Genomic DNA, 20715 nt, shown 5'->3' on the forward strand with positions numbered 1-20715 from the left:
AGGTTTGTTGTGATACTGAAGTTAGTTGCACATTCACATGAGAAAATTTTAAAAATTGTTAATTCAACTACTACTTGTTAATTCAAAAACGCACTTTGCTGTAGCCTGTACAAGACTTGGAGCTCATTGCAAATGATGAGTGGTCAGTTAATTGCTGTACTGACCGGAGTTTAAATAACTCAGAGGGGATTAACTACATTTTGACATGACTCTGTTAAAATATAAATAAATATATACGATTTAACTGCTGGCAACACATCATGGTGGATACTTTAACGTAGTGACAGAAAAATATAGACTCCGCTTGTCCGGCACACACCGTTATGAGAAAGAAGCGCATAAGTTTGTCATGACGTAGTAGACTGGATTAGCTGCGTTCACGTTGATTTGGAGTCTTGCAGGAGCTAGTTACCACCCTGCATACGGAGAAGCGAGTAGGAGAAATTTGGTAAACGAGCTATTCACTTTGATTTATATGTTGAAAAAAACGTCACGCTTTTATGATTGTGGAGTAGTTTAGCGAAATCAAAACATTGCTGTGGTTGCACTTCTCAAGTAGCTAGCCTTACTAGCTAGTAAGGCTAGTAAGGCTTACATATCTCACCGTTTGGGATATTTGTTCAAGATTGTCTAACTTTTAAAGTTGTTAAGCAAGTGGTAAGCATTTGTACAATTGACTTGTGGTAGTTCGCCTAAAGGAAAATGCAAAAATGTATTTAAAATACGGATTTGATCGAATAAATGCAAAGTAGAGCATTTTATATTCGATTCAGGTAAGTACTTCAACATGGCATTTTGTCGCGCTAGCTCATATCTTCCCCTGTTGGTTGTGTAGGTTATATTTCAACAACACTGGTTTTAAATGGTGAGCATAGATTGAATTGTGCTCTAATTTTGCCAGCCAACTTTGTTGTTGTTTTTTTCAAGCTAAATGTCTTCACCAACCCCATTAGACGATGACGACGAGCTTGCAGAAGTGGAGTTTGTATCGGTGGGTCACGTTTACGTTACGTTTCACGTTTTTATTAGCTTTTAGAGTGCTGCAGTTTGAAATGATAATAAAATTTATTTATTGAAGTTGTCATTTGTCTGTCATTTAGCACCATTGCACTGTTATCAGAAAATCACGTCAGTTTTACATTCTTTCATTTATGATTGTATGATTTTATTTCATTACTCTCATGAATTAATCTTTATTTTAATATTACTTAGTCAAATTATCTGTATTAAATGTAATAAAGCACAAGAAGCTCCAGCATAGCTCTTTTTGTGTAGTCGTGTTTTTCTGTGATGATAAGCTATGTTCTTCCTTCAGGAGGGCTCTTTCAGACCAGTACTGGAATGCATTGACCTGCTGAGTGACAGTGAGGATGAAGGGTGCTCATCACTGACTGGCATGGTGGGTGACAAAATAGGTAATCTGTTTAAAAGTGGTAATACAAACTTCTAAAAGTGTGATATTTTTCTTAAAATTTCTAGCTTGAAGACAAAATCCACAGACACAAAGCTCATGTAACGTCTACACTTGACAGACTGGCACATAAGGTGGCCCAGGAGAAAAAAGAAAGAGCGGATAAATGTAAAGCATTTAAGGTAAGACCTGAAAGAACAAAGTTCAATGTTTTTTCTGCCTTTCTAATGCATGTAGATGCAACAATCACATTCTATACTGTATTTTAAACAGAAAATATAAAGATTTACACTGTAAATATTGTGCATTGCAAAGGAATTCATACTCCTTAAATATGATGCCTTGTAGTGTAATATTACTGCTTGGAATCTTTAAATTCATGCCCACCTTAGTCATTACCTTCATTAAATTCTTGAATAGCTGTAGGTATTTTGGGGTGTGTTTCTAGCTTTCTGTTTCATATCTGGTAAAAAAAATAAAATACTTACAATCTTAAATCTTTGTCCAGTTGTTTTTACACAGTCAGATTGGATGAATCTGTAAACACCAATTTCCTGTTTTCTCTCCTTCTGATCTAAACCATTTCATTGCAGCCACAAGTGTATTTCCTCTTGGTGGCAGTATGTTCAGGATGTTGTGCAGTGCTACTTTTCTGTTACACATAACTTTTGCATGTATTCTTAAAAAGTTTTGTTTTTGATGTGTGTGTGGATGATTTTTACCAAGTCACACCATATTATGTTGCTTAGTTATAAAGAGTCAAATGAATAACGGAAACCAAATGTTCACAATAACCTCTTTCTGCCTTTCTTGAGGATTTATCTTGAATTAAAAAAAACAACAAACATTTGGACAATGCTTGAAATAACAATAATGATATTTTTACTACAAAAAGAAAGTTATAACAGTGCCCTCCAGTGGCCAAAGCCTAGAATAAACAATTCCAATCAACTATAAATAAGCAATGCTTTGTGTATTCTAATCTGCACAGTCAGTACTTTTCATTTAAAACACTGGCATTATGTTTTCTTTCTTGGTTTTCACAACTTTGTGCTTATTGTCATAACTTTGCTGCTTTTCCTTTTTCTTTTAGGAAAAACAAATCTTACAAAAAGCTCATGGGCAGCAAGAGTTGGCTGGTTCTTCAGCAAATGGTGTAAGCATGGAAGCAAAGCGCTGTGTGGACATGTGGTTAAGGATGCCAGGTAAGTCTATATTCCAAACAAATCTGGAATTGTTTGGAATATAAATAGTTTTACTCTTTTGATCTCTGTGCGTTGTCAAATATAAATAATCATCATGCTTTTTGTGTCTGTTTAGGCCCTAAGCCTGGAGTGATCAGTGCTGGTTCAGGAAGGAGACACACTCATGGTGCTTTCTCTAGAAGCAGTTCAACTGGTCACACTTGCCCAGTAATTAACTGCGGTCGTGTTTATGAGAACATTTCCCTCCTTGATGGCCACTTGAAGCGGTAATGTTGTCTCTCTGTCCGCTACAGTATTATTTGTGTAGTTTTTGCCACGTACATAAAGGGGTCAATTTGTGCAAATGTATCATTTTGTGCAAATGTTTTGCAGGTTTGATCACTCTCCATGTGACCCTACAATTCACCTCAGAGGAAGTCCATCCGAGCTCTTCGCCTGCGTTGCCTGCTGTTTGCGCTTTCAGACCAAGGAAGAATGGAAGAAACACGTTGAATCCAAGGTCGGTGGGTTTTCAGTGAAATCACTGATGGTGGATATTCAGTTGATAAATTTAAAATTGATGTGCTTTTCATTATTAGATTTCCTCGTCTAGCACTGACAGTCACAGCTTGGATCAAACCTATCAGCAGATCGTTTGCTTTGCCTGTCCTGCCTGCTTCCTCCTCTTTAACTTGCGAGATGAGTGTCTTCAGCACATGTCAGACAAAAACCACTTCACTGAGTCTCTCGTTATGACCGGTAAGGTTTATTGATTTAATGAACAACTGATGTGGCAACACATACCGGTACTCTTATTGATAAATTTGTGTTGGACTTCGTATACATGCTTTCTTTGAACTTAAAAGCAATTGGATGATCGAGTTTTCATTGAACTTCTTTCACTTTCTTTTTAAAGAAAGAAAAGGAACAGCGCAACCAGTTCCGGTCCCAAATCACGTGAAGGATCGTCTCATTGCTTTGTGTAAGGATGTAGCATTCAAGGTCCGCTGCTCCTTATGTCACCAAGTGCTGATTTCCCATCAGACAGCTCAAGCACACTTCAAGTAGGTTTCTTCGTGACTTTATTAATGCTACATATGCAATTCCTTGCAAAAGCATTCCTTGAATTTTCTTTAGCCATTTTTTCCAAATAAATAAATAATAATGGTGCAAGAAATAAAAAATAAATGAATAAAAATGGTTCTTTAATTAAACAAAGTTGGCATTTATAGACTCAACAAGCTCTCTCTTCAATGGCTCATGATGCTTTTGTGGCTTCCAACAAATGTTACTTAGGAGAGATGAGGACAAAAATGGCTCGGTACATTTTGAATGTTGATGATCTTTGGTCTTTCAAGTAATTCCCAATAAAACACAACATAGTTTGTGGCTATAATGCATCAACTGAGAAAAATTTGAAGTGGTCTGACTGTCTTTGCAAGGCTCTGTTTGCACTGATGTTTTACTCTTCATGTTTCTCTTCTAGTGTGCACTGCAGGCAAGGCTGCGCTGTGGCCAAGTCTGACAAAACCATAGTGGACATTATAAAACAGCTCCAAGTCCGAGGCCAGTGCATTCCCTGCTCTAAAATCTTTCTCAACCAGGCTGAAATCGAAAGACACAAAGAGTCGAAGCTACACGAAGTCGAGGTCAATCAAACAATGGCGAAAGCACTCCTTCAGTACAGTCGCTTTGTTGAAACACAACAAAGTCAAAGAAAAGCAGAGAAACATCAGAAAAGAATATTGTCTGGCCTTGAGGTTGAGTTTCAAAAAAGAAATAATAAATGGAGTGGCCGCCATGGATTTCCAGCCAAACGACAAAGACTGAGCCCCGGCTTGAATGACAGCAGCAGCAGCAGCAGGACCTTGGTGGCGGCTTGGTTTTGCGAATGTGGCCTGCAGTTTTCTGAGGAGGGCAACGCTAATAAGCATCTACTGGCTGCAAACCAGATTTTCCACCAGTGTGGCGTTTGTGGCAAACACATGGGGGAGTCTTCAATCGCCCGCCTACATATGAGCCGTTTCCATGGGGGAGCGCACCTCTCCAACTTCCTGTTCTTCTGCCGCAAGTGCAAAGTGGAAATGCCCCGGCACGAAGATATCTTACTGCATGTCTCCGAAGTCCACAGCGGACACACCTACCTCACAGAGAAGGCAGTTCCCTATGACCTCACCTCAGATCTGGATGGCAAACCTTCCACTAGCATCGAAATCTCATTGCTCTCGCTTCCTGCTTCCAAATTGCAGCAGGACACGGTGGAGACTCCTTCTTCGACAGCGGGACACAATTGGATGTGCAGGATGTGCGAAGACGTCTTTGACTCAGAAGCGGCTGTCTTCAAACACTGCACCGATTTGAGCAGTCACAGCTTCCAGAGATTCATCTGTGGACACTGTCCACAGAAGTTCTTCAAAGAATCCACCGTGCGGCGACACTGCATGAATGAGCACGGCGGGCAGATAAAGAGTTCCCACTTCTGTGGCCTGTGCGACAGCATGCAGTTTGACACCGAGGACGAGTTCATGGATCACTACAGGAATCTTCACAGTAAGGACTACTACTGCATGGATGAGCCTGAAGTTGTTCAGCCTCCTGCTGCTGAGGAAACCAGTCAGAGTGCATGTCCTTGTATGGATGGAGAAAGGTTCATAGAGGAAAAGAAAGCCACTTACACCCGGTGCATGAGAAATCTCGCAACAGAAGGAAAATGTCTGTACATATGTGCGGCCTGCTGCGTGTCTGTTCCTTCTTATGCACAGATGAAGACTCATATCCACACAAAACATGCGTCCCTAAACCTGGACAAAACCTTTGACGTAGTGTGCCAAGAGTGCCAGGAGAGCTTCAGCAGTGTGCCGAAGTTCCATAAACATTATCATTCTATGCACTGTACACTGGAACCATGCCTCAGCTCCCAGGAGTGCATGAGGGATTCAAAGCCAGACCCCAAAACTGTAAAAATAATCAAAGCTGTGGAGATCAATTCAGGAAGTGACGGTAAATCAGTTAGTTTTTTGTTTGTTCACATTTTTTGTACCACATTTCAATCTTGGTTTGTGCTTTATGCAGAGATTGAAGACGAAACATTGGTGAAGATTTTAAGCACCAATAAAGTCAGTGATGAACCAGAAGGGCATGAAGGTAAGCAAGCTACTGGTCATTACACTTACTGTAAGAAAAAATAGTTTTACTACCAAAAATATGTATCCGACATATGTAAAGCCTGTTGTCATTTTCCTCGGCCAGGCCATAGTGATTTTGTTTGGATGCTGCAAAATGTCAGTTGAAATTACAGATTGATTTATCTGCAAACTTAATGCTCTGTGTTAAAGCCCTTTTGACATCAAGGAAGTGAAAATAACTCTGCATTTGACTTGCTCTGTTTGTAACAGATTCCTGGTAATTGGTTATAATTTTTAGAATCAACCAGTTGCATTTTTTTCTGTTTTTATTCCAGAGCAAATAGATGAAGAAATGCGCCGTGTGTTGTCTTTGAGCGCAGAAGAAGCAATAGAGGCTGCAAGAGAGTCTGCTGGTATGTATTCATACTAAACTAGGACTAAACTTGTTAGTCTTAAGACTAATGTTTCCTATTTTCTAATAGGAAATGTGATGAGTATTTTCCTATTTAGAAGGATCTGTTATAGCAGCTTTAAATAACAACCAGAAACTGTTTTTCTTTCAGTTCCTGGGTGTGTATATTATAACTTGCTTTGTTTCTGTTATTGATGGTGAACTTTTATTCTGCAATTACCAGAAGAGTACTTTTTTGGAAAGGCATGTGTTTTCGGTATATTATTCACGGTTACCTACATCAGAAGTGGCAGATTGTTACCATCTTGGTTTGTCCATAACTTATTGCACAATTTGGTATGCTACCACCCAATAAAACAAAGCCTAAACACAGCTGTGTTCCTATGGAGAGTTCCATCTTTTACAATCAGAAGAAACAGTTGGGAGTTCATTGATTTAAAGGTTCAAATCCAGGAAAGAGGAAACATTTTATTTGTGCTTTATATTTTCCTAAGCTTCCTGATATTTTATACAAATTCACCTAAAATTAAACAATTACCTTCTTTGTTTCTGAAGAGTTGCTTGAAAGTCATCTCAGCACACTTGGTCAGTTCAATTCATATGCAGTCATATACCAATTGAATCCCAGAATAACAGTAAAGACGAGTACAGTTTATTAATGGCTTTTGGTGAAAATTTTCCCTATCTAAGCCACACAGTCAGTTGTGTGGAGTCATTGACTCTATTATGTGTCAGACATATGTTACTCTTTTTACATCCACTTGTTGAGTTTGTGGAAACCTGTGTTTTTGGGACAGTGGACTCCACTATTTTGCAGTATGCTTGTTTCTGAGGGGAAAAAAATCAAAGACTAGTCAGGGTTTTTCCACTGTCCTGAATCCCATAAAGAACCTGTTTGACTCTCAGTCCTCACTGCTCTAGTATGGATTTAACTGAAAGCTCTTTCAATAGCCATTACAGAAAACCAGACTGATTTTTGTGCCTGGATGTTTGTCAAGTAGTTCTTTCTGTTATTTAATGTGCAGAAGCTATCCATAAGCATGCTGACATTTGTCAGCAAGACATTTGTCTTTTAAAATGTTTTTTAAACTTTGATGAAGAATATTACTCTGGATTCCTGCCGCTCTGTCTGTCCATTGTTAGAGTAAATGAGTTTTACTTTAACACGGTGTGGTGTAAAATGATGATGTTGACATTTGTAAGTTTGTGTTACTTGGATGAAACCATTTTTATAAGAATGTAAACCTATATAACACCTCAAGACTTTCTCTTTTTTTGCTTAAATCATCTTTTACTATAATATGTAAACAATGCATAGATGTTGATGTAATGGTCAGCTCAGTCGGTAGCCTCTCAGTACTCTGACCATTGACACAGTCCTGCTTTGGTTATACTAATTAACTTAACAAATCCTGCTGCTTCATTTTTTCTGCATTTTCTAGTGACACAAAAAAAGTCCAATAAGCTTGTAAAGGACTGAAAGTAACGGAGAGGCATTTTTTCCTTCTTGCTAGCTGAGCACAAATCAAATATTATGTCACTGTAAAGACTGAAGATTGGAGCTGTTCATTGCACAAAACATCAGTTCTAGCTTTTTGTATTGCATTGTACTTTTTCAGAAATGGAGCTTTTTCAGAATTAAGTGGTCTAAGTATGTCCACATTAAAACCGATGCCATTCAAACTGATGCTAGTCAAACTAAGACTATCCTCAAAAGTAATCAAATGTGCAAAGTTTAAAAAAAGAATAGGGTGATTTTCTTTTTTTCTGTAAATCCTCATCTTGTCTTTAATTTTTTTGTACAGATTTGGAGGAAGCTCTACAACGAAGTCTTCTGGAATTCTAAGAACCTGGAACTTCTGTGAAATCGTCTGCTGTTGAAAATTTCAGTTTTCTACTCTCATTGTTGTCTGATTTAATAAATAAACGTATCTTGTCGTCATCTTTCTTCTGTTTTGGCAACACAAGTCATGCTGCCCCTTCTGCAACTGGGCTGATTGCTTGTTTTGGGGCTTTAGTGGGAGCTGGTTGCTTTCTGCCAAGAGTTCTCCTGTGGAGTCTCAAACACTTTGGTGTGTTGACACATGTGCTATAGTTGGCATTGGTGACACTGCAAGATTCCTCAGTTGGCCTTGTGACCACATTCTTGACTATTTCTACATCTGATGTCTTAGGTTTCCTTAAAGAAAAGAAAAAGTATCTCATGTTTTTCTGATAAGGCATAAGTAAAATTGAGTTTATTGGTTAATGTGAAAAGGAAAGTATGATAATGCAATTTGGGGCAAAAGTTTAACCGTGCCATAGAATAATATATTTATAAAATTTTAACTTGTTTTTTATACATTTATACAAATTAATGTTCAATCACACATAAGGAAAAAACTGATGGTAGCTCAGGAGGTACAGCCTGAGTGTGTATGCTCATGTTATTTGACATTGGATCTTTGCATGTAGAATTAGGCAGGTGACAGCTGTACACCATCAAAGTTTGAGTTGTTTTTAAATAATGAAATGAAAACTTGCAAAGGTATTTACATCCATTTTTTCCATATTTGTTTATGTTTCAGTCAAACTAATGTGTTTTATCAGATTTTGATTTGACAAAAACACAAACTTAATTTAGTTCTTTAGATATTCATTGTAGACCTACAAAGACATGACTGTCCGTCTGGAGCCAGGAGACTTGTAATAAATTTAGGTTAGCTGCATGCCAAACTTCTCGGACTTTTATGTGTTAAAGGAATAAGTAATAATTCTGGGTCTGTCACTTAATATAATGAATTTAAGACAATATAGGGAAAGGTTTTGGATAAACTACTTTTGCTGAATTATGAGTTCCTTTATCCAGGCTAAAAAAGCAGTCATTTAGAGCAGGCTGTCTGATTAATATCTGAATATCATAAAGTGTAGACTGTTACTGTTTTCTCTTAGTTTGTCACAACAATGGGCTGTTTCATTTTCCTCCTAATCATGTAAAACCTTTTTGCTGTACAAATAAAACTGCCTTACTTTTAGCAAAGCTAACAGATACTTTAGAATTCTGAAGAATTATCAAAAATATTTTACTACAGCCATTTAAAAGTTTGTAATAAAATTTGAGGACTTTGCTCCTCACTCAGTTTCATAATATCCAAGCACAAGAGCTCTTAAAGGCTTCCTTTACAAAACAAATGTAAAGAAATATATATCCTAAAGCAGATCATATCTGTGGACCAGGTGACCGTTCCCTTGGCCCCTCTAGGGGTCCACGGCCCACACATTTAGGAACCGCAGCTCGGGTCTCCTCGGGAAGCTTCTACAAGCAAGTGAAGGAAGTTGCAGCCCATGTTTGGAAATGTTCCCCCGAGGCGTCGCTTCAGCCCGAAGAATAACGATTAGCTGGAGAACTGCGAGTGCTGAACGCACATCACATTAGCGCTCCCGGACGGAAGATTTTAATACAGCACAGCGGACAATCATCATCATCAATATTATCATGGCACAGGCAAAAATACACGCAAAAATGAACGAATCTGTCTGCAGCAAATTCAGCAGGACGCTGTCTATGGCAGATCGCTCCGGGCGACTCCTGGAAAGTTTGGATCAGCTGGAAATGAGGTACGGTGGAGTAAAGCAGGCCAGACCATGTGCGCTACGTCAGCTCGGTCCGATGTTCCGTTTGTGTACTTTAATGTCTGACCACCTAAATCTTTACGGTTGCAGTTTTACTTTACGATTACAAATATAAGAGAATAACGTCTGGACCATGTCGAGTAGGAACCTAAGAAGAGCTCTTTCACTGTAAATTGCTGTGGTTTAATTTGTTTGACAACGACAACAATGCGCTTGTTTGTGCCTTTTATCAGGGTGGAGGCTTTACGCGACGCTGCATCAGCCATGGAGCAGGAAAGGGAGAGCATCCTGGAAATGATTCAGTCCGTGCAGAACAGTCAGGAAATGCGTAACATCTGTCCGGGTGAGGCTGCTAATTCTTGCAACTTACATAAGGGTAAAAAGTCATCCGCAGCCTTATGCCACACAACATAAATATCCGAGAGCTCAACTGGGCTTGCGCTTTGAAATCTGGTGTTTTTCAGTTGCTTTGTTCTTTCTGCAACATTGTGATCCAATGAGGTTATTGATGCACGGGTGATCGTGACGATGAGCAAGCCATAGATGAACACGAATCAACTACTCCTCCACCCACAGTGACTTTACACTAAGCCTCGACTGTTTTACATCCAGATCATTTCGTCACCATTTAAAGATCCAAGAGCATCTCAATTAGAATCTCAGCAAGTAGTTTAGAGATTTCAATGAATGAAAGACGAACTCATGACACAGTGATTTATTTTGAAATGTGTCTTAATTCTGATGATTACATTTATCCATCCATCCATTTCTGTTCTCCCTTGTCCCTAGTGGAAACGCAAAACTCTATTCCTCAGAAATATAGAATATCACAACATTCAGAATATAGAAATGTCCATGTGCCGCACAGTAGGCTATCTACTCTCAGTGCTTAAACAGGGTGCATTTTATATGACTTGCTGTATTAATGAAGTGTGACAAGTGACCCTCTGAAGACCCAGTTTGCTTCAATAGTTTCCTTCATCTCAACTGCATTTTTCAGGGCTAGTTTTCCCTCTTCTTCCTCTTGACAGTTCTCTAGGGGATTTAGGTCAGGCCAGTTTGGTGTCCAATAAAGCACAAAGATAACAGGGCCATTAAAGCAGGAATTGACACTTTTTGCAAGGAGGCTCTGCAGGTACCTGCTGGAAAATGAAATCAGCATGTCTGTTAAGCTTGTTGGCAGAGAGAAGCAAGAAGTGCTCCACAATGTTGTTGCCCTAGATGTCTTTGTGACTTTGGACTTGATGAAGCCCAGTGAACCAACAGCAGATGACATGGCTCACTAAATTATAATAGTGGGAACTTCACACTGGAACTTAGCCTGGATTCTGTGCCTCTCAGATTCTTCCTCCAGACTCTGGAGACTCTCATCACAAGAGGCAGAAGAATTTAACATTAGCTGGTTTAAGTGTACTATGCAAGTACATTTGATCAAGGTATGACAGATTCTGATATGTTCAAGTCACCTTTGGTTTGTGAGGGGTTCAGCCATCCAATTTTGACTCCAGTGACCAAGTCATGACAGGACAGGTACTGCAATGAATGGCTTGCATAGATGAGGAAGGATGATACAAATGTCTTCATATTGATTCAATTTTCTCCAATTGATTGAATTTTGTGCATATTATCCATTTATAAAATGAGAAATGTCAGATTTTGTTGTCTCTACAACCAAGTATCAAGTAATATTTGACAAAAGTCAAATTTTACAATATGTTTAATTAACTGTTGGTTTAGCTGTTTTAAAATGCATGATGTTTTTAATGATTCCTTATATTTTCAAGGTGAGAGAGAAGAGCTGAATTTAACTGCAAACCGTCTGATGGGGCGAACACTGTCTGTGGAGATCTCTATTGGCACAATCAGGAACCCCCAGCAGGAGGAGGCGCTGCAGAAGGCCACGTCTATAATAGATGAAATAGTGAAAAAGTTACTGAGTGACATGGAAGGTGCTCGGCAGCAGCTGCTGGCTCTGCACGCGGCCTGCGTGACCGAAGCACCGCCTGTCCCCATTGACCAGAAGTTTCAAGCCATAGTGATCAGCTGCGCTCTGGAGGACCAGAAGAAGATCAAGAGCAGGCTGGAGACTTTGGTGAGGAACACTGAAAACGCTGAGAAGAACATCAAGATTATGGATCACCAAAAACTCGAGGACACAAAAGCCAGTGGAGGTCACTAAAGGTCCAAAGCAACATCTAAAACTCGTGTTGAATTCCGCTAACCTCACACAAAGTTGATGAAAACTTTTATGTGTTTACTTAATTTCAGGAGTTGTCATGCAAATCCTTGTGGGAAAAGTACAGTGATTCAGTGCCTTGCAAATGTAGCCACACCCCTGAACTTCCCGTTTAGTGTATTACCTCATACAGCAGTGTATTTCATTGGGAGTTTTGTGCTAGAATAACACATAATATTCTTTTATTTCAAACAAAACATTTGAAAAACATGTATCAATTTGCTTCCACTTCACAATTATGTACCACTGAGCAGTTTCATTAAAATACATTAAAGTTATTGGTTCTTCTGAAACAGAATACTATATAATATTGAGTTTGGGAGGAATATATACATTTGCAAGGCCCTGAATCAAACCCTAAAGACAGAAGAAATGCAGTTACCTCTATGGCATTGTTTACACTAACTATGCATGTTCATTAAGTCAGGAGTTTTTTACCAAATAATATTTGATAATGCAACAATGCGAGAATAATTGAAAACTATATTCCTACAGTAAGATGCTCATTAAAATTGGATAAATTATGTGTAGAATCCAAATGCCAAAAGCAAGCTTGATAAATTATGAAAATACTATTCTAAAACTGGATTATTCTAGTTGACAATCACTCAATAAAGTATCTTTTACTTTAATTTTTAAACCTCAGCTTTAGGTAGAGAAGGATTATGGATATGTTATGCACTACCTCCTTGTGTGAAGGCAGCAAGCCATATATGCTGTGCATTTTAACTGATGTTTTCATGAAGCAGTTTTTAATGGAAACAATTCAATAAAAACATTACATAAACATCAGTAATCTGAATTTCTATTCTTCTATTTTAAAGTATGAGGCGAAGAAGAGAAAAAAAAAACTCCACCAAGACATGAGTGAAAATAAAAAACTTTTTAGTTGTCAATTTTCCAACAAACACTTTCCCCAAAACATAACATCTGGTGCACGTCTGAGTGCCATACCTTACCGTCCAACACACTGGTACATGTCAGTTTGTTTAAATGTGTTAATTTGGTTTACGAAGGTCGATGTGAGAGAAAAGCAGAATACAAGTAAAGCAGAGATATTATTCCACCTGAGTAACAATACATATGAATAGTAATTATTATCGTTTTGTTTTGAGACTTAATTTCATCTAAATGATAAAGTGCACAAAAATCATTCAGTCATGATGTTACTAATAAAGTAAACAATGTCCAAACAGAAAAACAACAACAACAAAAAAACGGTTTAAGGAGTACTTATTTTTTTTCTTTACAGGTTTACTGTGTAGGCAGTTTCACACAAGTGGTAAGAGATGGGATTAAAATGCTTACTAGTTGTTAATGTAAACATTGTTGAACATTCACCGATGTGAAAGAAGGCTTGCATGCATTTTATATATCTATATATAAAGTACATTTCACATGGAGCCAATGTGGAAAAATAAAAAAAAACTTGAATCTTTCAGGACATTTTCAGTACCATGATGTGACTGTGGAACACATTTAAGCACCTTTTTTGTATTTTCAGAATTCATCATAAAGATGAGGATTAAACACACGAGAGAATTTTATTGTAAAAACTAAAAACAAAACATGCATACATTGGTATTATCATAAGACTTACAGATGTAGCTGCATGTAGAACGCAAATGTTTGCTTTGATCCTGGTAATAATTCCAGATTACACCACATCATCGTATAAGTTTTTGTGCTTGATGAACAGGTTTGCAAAAGAGGAAAAAAAACTGAAAGGCTTGATACAAAAAAGGCATACATATAGGCTTAGGTCAACATCCTCATGTTCTTTTACTTTCAGGCAAAGACAAGAACATAAACACTTTAATATCCTGTCCTAATGGGCGGCTTGTGACACTTTGAGAGCCATGGTTTTACATTCTGTTATAGACTTACTGCCACAGATGTCACTAAGCAGTGGGCTTTTAATCTTGTAGGCTTGTGCCTGAATATCTGTAATGTTAGAATTAAAATATATTTCCTCTTGATTTTTTAGTATCACCAATACTTAGTATTTACAGCTAAATAAATTCAAATATTTTTTTTTAAAAAAGATGTAAAAGGTAAATCCCTGCAATGAAAAGATAGTATCGCTAATTGTAATTTATATCATAGGACTCGAAAGAGTAGAGCATAATTAATTTATCATCTAAATAAACGTTACATTTACTAAAAGTGTACATAAAAGGAATAATTTTGTGTAATTCTTGATTCACAATTGTTAACTCAGAGGAGCATATTCTAAAAAATTGAGGTTCCATTCAAATCACTGAAATGTGATCTTCAACAAAGACTCATTAAGAGTAAATTTGGCACATTGTAATCACTCAACACTGTTGTGCTTAATACAAAAATACAATTTACCTCTGGATCTGTCAGGGATAAACAGTAATAGTTTGAACCATATTCTGTTAATAGCTAGAAAAATATGGTACAAAATAATCTGTGTATCTTTTACAATACATGCAAATATATTGCACAGCATTCATGTTAAACACCGCAGTAGCTGTAAAAAAAATTCACATACTGGAAGAAATGTTTCCAGAGTCCAAGTGCAACTTTTGCTTGTACACATCTGGACAAATTTCTATATGTCAAGACAGTTTGGAGGGGAAAAATCCACTAACAATCAAATATATAATTTATTAGGGACACAAAAGAAAACTGCAGCTGTTGTTGTTATTTAAGGCAATCACAATGGGAGGAGCAACAGGTGCACAAAAGTTGCAAAATCAATGAAGAACTGAAAATGGTGTTACATTGACACTCCCAGTCTTTATGGTCTTACCTCCAGGCAATACAACAATGACTGATGTCATCTTAAACAGAAATGGAAGTCGCTGAAACTAAAAGCTAAATTGTTGGAAATGTTTTCTAGAACAGACTGCAGCCTCCAAAAGGGTTCTTACTCTTCTTGGTCCTCTGTTTATTGGGTCGTAAAGTGATGACTTCTCTGCCATTGCTGGAGCTCTGGTTGGTTACATTACTATTAGTGGTATTGAAAACACCTTTGGAAAAAAAACAAACTATCAATATTGTACCCAAAGTAATGAAATGTAACTAAAATGTAGCATTTAAAAAAAGATGTGTACCTATTTTATTGCTCGTAGAGTGGATCACCTCTGTTTCCTCTGCTGTTTGCTGTTTGAGTCTCTGGAGATATTTCTCAGCCAAGTACTTGAAAACTGAAAAGATTTTAATTTATTTCATATAATTAATTGTGCATCTTCATTTGTATCCAACCAAGAGGGAGCGTTGTCATTACCTACCCTCATTGACATTCAGATCCTCTTTCACAGATGCGCGATAAAATCTCAGTTTAAGTCTTTTAGCCAAAGCTTCTGCCTCTTCACTGCAAATGAATGAAAAAAAATAAAAAATCTTGGTATCTCTTTAGTTACTTTCTACTTATTACCTTTTGTCTTACACATTCAACTGTAAACAGTTGACTTACTTTTTTATTACAGTTTCTTCCAGGAGATCGATTTTATTTTGCACCAGGACTGTGGGAATATTTCCAACCTCCGCCTCCACCTTCTCCCTCCAGTTGTCGATGGCCTGGTACGACTCGCGGTCTGTTGTAGAGAAGACTAGCACACAGGCCTGGGCACCTGCAACACAACAACATACTCAATCGGTTTTCAAGCTGTTGACTCCCTTACAAAATATACACTCAATGTCTTTTATTATTTTAAAAATCTAGGATGTGGCTTAAAGTTGCAGTTCAGATATGTTGGTTCTATAAGTGAGGTGACAGAACCATAAAAACTGAAACAACTGAGCAAAATGTAAAAATGCACATGTATACTCAAATTTATTCAGGCGCCTTGAAATAAAATGTGATGCAACCATAGAGAAGTAATGTTTAGTAACTAAAATCTACCTCAAACCTTTATAAATGCAACTGTCCTGTGAAAGCCTCAGAGGTTTGTGAGAGAACATTAGTGAACAAACAGCATCATGAAGGCATGAGGTACTGCAGGAAAAAAATTGTTGACAGGGTGAGGTTGAAAACAACAATTGAACATCACACAAAGTTCTGTTCAATCATCTGAAAGTGGGAGGAGTATAACAACTTTAAACCTAACAAGACATGGAGGTCTGCTTGTACTGACAACACTGCGCATCACCATGAACAAATAGCAGACTGAGGACAGAGAATCTGGTCAGAGCTGATGGGTAAATGGACAGACCAAAATACAGTGTGATTCTCTGTGTTTGCCCTTGATCACCTCTGATTCTTCTCCATTTTTGCCTGGCTATGAGTGTTTCTACCTTTATCTTTTTCACCTCCTTCTCTTTTCACCATCTGATTCTAATAATAGCTACACTAGCACTCAACCCTTGCTGCACAGCTTAGTTTGTTGACTCAGAGGTGATTCAGCAGCAGGAACAAGTAGTGGAGCCTATAACATCTTCCATTGAAAGTATTCAAGTTTTCTAATACATATAAATGCCTCATTCGTTAGGTATTTATTTGCAAAAACTGTGTAAAAGCTTAATCTTTCCACATTACAGTTAGGTGGTACTTTGTGTTGTTTTATCAAACTGTGAAAATATTCAAGGAGTAACAAAACTTTTGCATAAAATTGTAATACAGCCAGGTGATCTTACCTCTGTAGTAAGCCTTAGTAATGGCGTCAAACTCTTCCTGCCCAGCGGTGTCCCACAGCATTAGTCGAACCTCCTCACCATTTACTCTACAGAGGAACGCAATGAATAGGGAACATTATGTAACTTTCAATTCAACGCAGTGATATGTATTCACAGAAACTCATTAAATGATTTCAGACTCTCACTATGTGGCTTTAAATGTAAATCACAGAAGAACATCAGGGACAAAGAATGCTTACATAATCTGTCTTTCTAGAAAGTCCACCCCGATTGTCTTCTTGTAGTCCTTTGTAAAAATGCCTTTGCAGTAACGCTGGATCATGCTGGACTTGCCAACGGCTCCGTTGCCAACCACGACCACTTTGATGGCCACCTCCATGTCCTCTTCCAACATGGTGGCTGCTTTGCTTGGTTGCACTCAGTGGTTTCAACGATATGACGCAAACATGCACCAACTGGAAGTGTAAAAAAACAACAAAAAAATAAATAAAACAAGTTACATTTTTTGAACATTCAGGTTCTATGACAGGAGCCACACTGGAAACAATTTTGCAGTAGTGCAGTTGGTAGCCTCAGGGGTAGGGTCTTTCTGCAATGAGTTTTTAATTTTAATACTCTGGCTTCTTCCAACAGTCCAAAAACATAACTGTTCCATTAATTGGTCTCTCTAAATTGTCCTTAGTGTGTGTGAGTATGTGGTTGTTTGTCCTATGTGTGTCTGTGTTGGCCTGAGATGGACCAGCAACCTATTCAGGATGCACCCCTCCTCTCACCCAATGATCGCTGAAAATGGGACAAGCAGGTATAAAAAATCCATGTTTTTAAACTACAGTTTGCAAAATGAGTGACATGTTCTTTAAGCTGCTGACTGCAAACCAGAGCAGACAGCCTGACTAATTAACAGCTATCAACTTACTATGCTTATTGCATAAAAGCTCTAAACTTTTCTGCTAAGCATAAATAAATAAAAAACATATTAACAAATGTCAAAAAAGAATATTTTTCTGCCTTATATATATTTACTTATCAGATGTTTATTCTATATTTTTGCTTGATGTATGACAGTCCAAGTTACCATAATGAGCTAAATTTTAATATTTCAGCAGCAGTATAATTACTTGTTGCTTTTTTAATGTTATACTTAAATATGTTTGTATTTTTTGACCAAAACACCATAATGTTGAGACACCGTCAGAACCTCATACCAGTCCATGCCTTGTTACTCAGTATTTGGTTTGTTACATCCTGGTACAAGTCCAGTAGATGGTCAGCAAGATAGCTTAAATGTAAATTTGTAATTCACATTTGAAAAAAACATATTAGGTGAGAGGAATAATGGTCCAGGTAGATTATGAGAAAAAGTCAGCCTATTACTACACTCACTAGCAGCAGGAAACAGTGGCCCCGCCCAAACTAGAGATTTTGTCAATGTTTATACTCCTGACCGCTGTGTGCAAGGGATAACATTATCAAGAAATATATTTACAAAAAATATATATATTGTTCTAACTAATTTCATATTCCCACACTACAGAAAGAAGCTGATCATTTTTTAATCAAAATTTTAAATATTGACAAGTTTCTAAATCTTATTGCTGAGAAAGACAATGGCACACAAGTTATTTGCATCTTATTTCCATTTAAATTTTAACAGGAGGTAAAACATTTGATAAGTAAATATAAAATAGTATACAATAAAGAATCTTAAGATTTCTGAAAAAAATAAAAAAACATATTAAAAAATAAGCAGTATTTAAAAACTACTTTATTCTTATCAAAGCCAACATCAGTGGCTTTCATGGACTCTTATTACATGCATCTGATGAATTCAGCAACAATATAATCACTCACTCAGTAAACAGCTTAAACCTGTAATTCCCTATTTAAAATACTCAAATAAATGTTGTAAATTCTACAGGGAATTCATCTAAAGCAGCCATCAGCATGTTTATTCTTCCATTAGTGATAAAAAGTGCAGGCTCTACATGGCAACACTGTCCTCCCCACGTATATGTGTGGAGTGACAAGAGTGCAATGCTAAACAACATATTGCTGCAAAGCTGCTCTCAGTGGACACTGGCAGCCTGCTGCTGACGAGGCCGTCCAACAGCCTCAGTGAGTTTGGTTCAGTAGGGAAAATGATTATTCATCAGCTATAATTAAGCTGCATGATGCATCACAACATGCAGCCAAAACATAGTTAAAAATAAAGCAGGCTAATCTCCTGGAGTCAGTAATTACTTTATTTTCACAATCTAACCCAGATATTAGCAATCTCATGTCTTGTTATGAAATAATACTTATATAAACTGTGTGGCAAGTAATGTCTACCTTTAGCAGTCAGGCATAACGTTTTGACCACTAACAGGAAATGTAAATAATCTCTTCAACTTGACATTAATTAGTTAGTGGCATATAGCAGCAAGTCAACATTGATGTGTAAGTTGATGAGTCGGAGTCGATCAAATCACAGACAATGGATGAATGGGTTGAAGTGTGTTTCCCCCTCCAAACATAATCTACACTAAGGTGAAATCAAAATGTGGACGAATCAAGCAATATATCTGATAAAGAAGAGTTCACTCGCAAGAATACTAAAAGTTCAAGCGAGTAACAGATGAAAGTGGCCGCCCCAGTGGGGAGAGTATACGTTTTTTTTAAATCATTGTGTACAGCAAAGTGGGTTTACTTATCAAGCATAAAAGATATACACAGAACATAGCAGACACTTCATTTAAATTATACATGTGAAAGACAATACACCTCTCTGCAACGAGGAATGACATCTTCACAGATTCACCGTTACTTTTACAGGCCTGAGGCGACTGAAAGACAATCCTTCAATGCAGTAAAATCTTTTTTTCCCCAATTCAGTGATATGAAACTATGGTCCTTCTCTCAGTTTTCTGCAAATATAGATGTTGTGTGGGAACCCCTGGGCGTCTTAAATTTGAGTAATTCGTTGCTGTTTCTTTCTTCCATATCTAACTGCTTTTCTGGTCAAGGCAGGACCTGTTGCTGACAGGGAGGTGTAGGAAACCGAGTAACTGCTTCTCAAAGCTAACTGACGCAGTCACGGCAAGTCTGGATGAATGGAAAACGAGAAACTACACAACTGGGTTATTTCTTACCTGTGAGAATCAGTTAAAACGTCTCCACCAGCATTAGGTCAGCTAACCGGCCAGCTAACCCACAATGACATATCCACGTCCTCGATCTGTTCCTCTTCGCAGCCAGTGGAGACGCCAGACTACGGTGCTAAGGTTACCTTGCCTAGGTTAGCCACTTTTCGGAGAGAAACCTCTGGGCGTTAACGATTTCTGTCTGACAAGAAAACAGAACAAAATATTTCGCCTGTTACAGTGTCGAATAAAAAAAAAAAAATTTGCATCTAATGCTGGGTGAATTCTCACTACATTAACTGTGTGTAAAAAACATTCCTATCTTTGGTAAGCTAAAAGGTCCAGCTTGCTACGCTGGTGCTGAGAAGCTAGCGGGGGCTCGCGAATGCTTGTTGCTAAGCAGCGGCGCCAAAGAGTGCAGAAGGCAAAAGAGGAAAGAAGGAATATGCGCCTTCCTTGGGAGCCTTGGGATCGTTTGTAGTTCCAAACTCATGACAGTTTGAAATATTTTGAAGAAGATGTTCCAATATTAATCAGTATATAATAATATATGTCATTGTACAATCTTGTTTACTTGTTCAAACATAATGAATGTAAGAATATTGCCATGGCTAGCTGTACTTAGTAAAAAGATAAAAACGAGGATGCCTTCTTTTTTCAGAGTTGGCCACTGGTGGGAGCGACTGGGGAGCACAAAAGGAGCAAAATCATTTACATAATTCAAGATTTTTACTGTGCCGTAAAACGTTAGAAATTATTCGGCAAATAAAACAAACTGCAATAGAACAACATAAGAAGAAAATGTACTTTTCTCATTGTGGGAAATAAATCTCCAATTAAAATGTTCAGTTTTAAAAGCGAGAGAGAGAGAGAGAGAGAGAGAGAGAGAGAGAGAGAGAGAGAGAGATACAATGCATTGTTGCTAGCCCTAACTATTTAATTCAAGTGGAAATAAACAATAAATAAACAATAAAAAAATAAATAAACTTTCTAGCAGTGGAATAAATA

At 37.7% G+C, this 20715-nt stretch overlaps 3 protein-coding genes across 4 annotated transcripts; 2 read left to right on the forward strand and 1 right to left on the reverse strand.

The window, feature by feature from the left end:
* Window positions 1-329: 329 nt before the first annotated feature.
* Window positions 330-8074, forward strand: znf451 (zinc finger protein 451). The gene is made up of 13 exons (XM_044136470.1): window positions 330-448; window positions 928-991; window positions 1316-1399; window positions 1480-1593; window positions 2505-2616; window positions 2732-2882; window positions 2989-3115; window positions 3195-3354; window positions 3512-3659; window positions 4082-5595; window positions 5668-5739; window positions 6056-6133; window positions 7938-8074. Exons 2-13 carry the CDS (start codon window positions 932-934, stop codon window positions 7976-7978), a joined length of 2661 nt encoding a protein of 886 aa, XP_043992405.1. The 5' UTR covers window positions 330-448; window positions 928-931; the 3' UTR covers window positions 7979-8074.
* Window positions 8075-9416: 1342 nt separating this feature from the next.
* Window positions 9417-12436, forward strand: bag2 (BCL2 associated athanogene 2). 2 transcript variants are annotated; one of them, XM_044136384.1, is made up of 3 exons: window positions 9417-9729; window positions 9978-10120; window positions 11529-12436. In XM_044136384.1, the coding sequence occupies exons 1-3, from the start codon at window positions 9608-9610 to the stop codon at window positions 11921-11923; spliced, it is 660 nt and encodes a 219-aa protein (XP_043992319.1). In that variant the 5' UTR covers window positions 9417-9607; the 3' UTR covers window positions 11924-12436. The 2 variants fall into 2 exon arrangements, with proteins under 2 accessions (XP_043992319.1, XP_043992320.1); XM_044136385.1 differs by having other exon boundaries at window positions 9426-9729; window positions 9978-10087.
* A 408-nt stretch (window positions 12437-12844) lies between these two features.
* rab23 (RAB23, member RAS oncogene family) lies at window positions 12845-20130 on the reverse strand. Its single transcript, XM_044136383.1, has 7 exons — window positions 19717-20130; window positions 16825-17040; window positions 16586-16671; window positions 15426-15582; window positions 15241-15323; window positions 15064-15156; window positions 12845-14979 (listed from the first exon to the last, which is right to left on the reverse strand). Exons 2-7 carry the CDS (start codon window positions 16977-16979, stop codon window positions 14846-14848), a joined length of 708 nt encoding a protein of 235 aa, XP_043992318.1. The 5' UTR covers window positions 16980-17040; window positions 19717-20130; the 3' UTR covers window positions 12845-14845.
* Window positions 20131-20715: the final 585 nt, after the last annotated feature.

This window comes from Gambusia affinis, linkage group LG13 (genome assembly GCF_019740435.1).
Source record: "Gambusia affinis linkage group LG13, SWU_Gaff_1.0, whole genome shotgun sequence".
Taxonomy (NCBI): Eukaryota; Metazoa; Chordata; class Actinopteri; order Cyprinodontiformes; family Poeciliidae; genus Gambusia; species Gambusia affinis.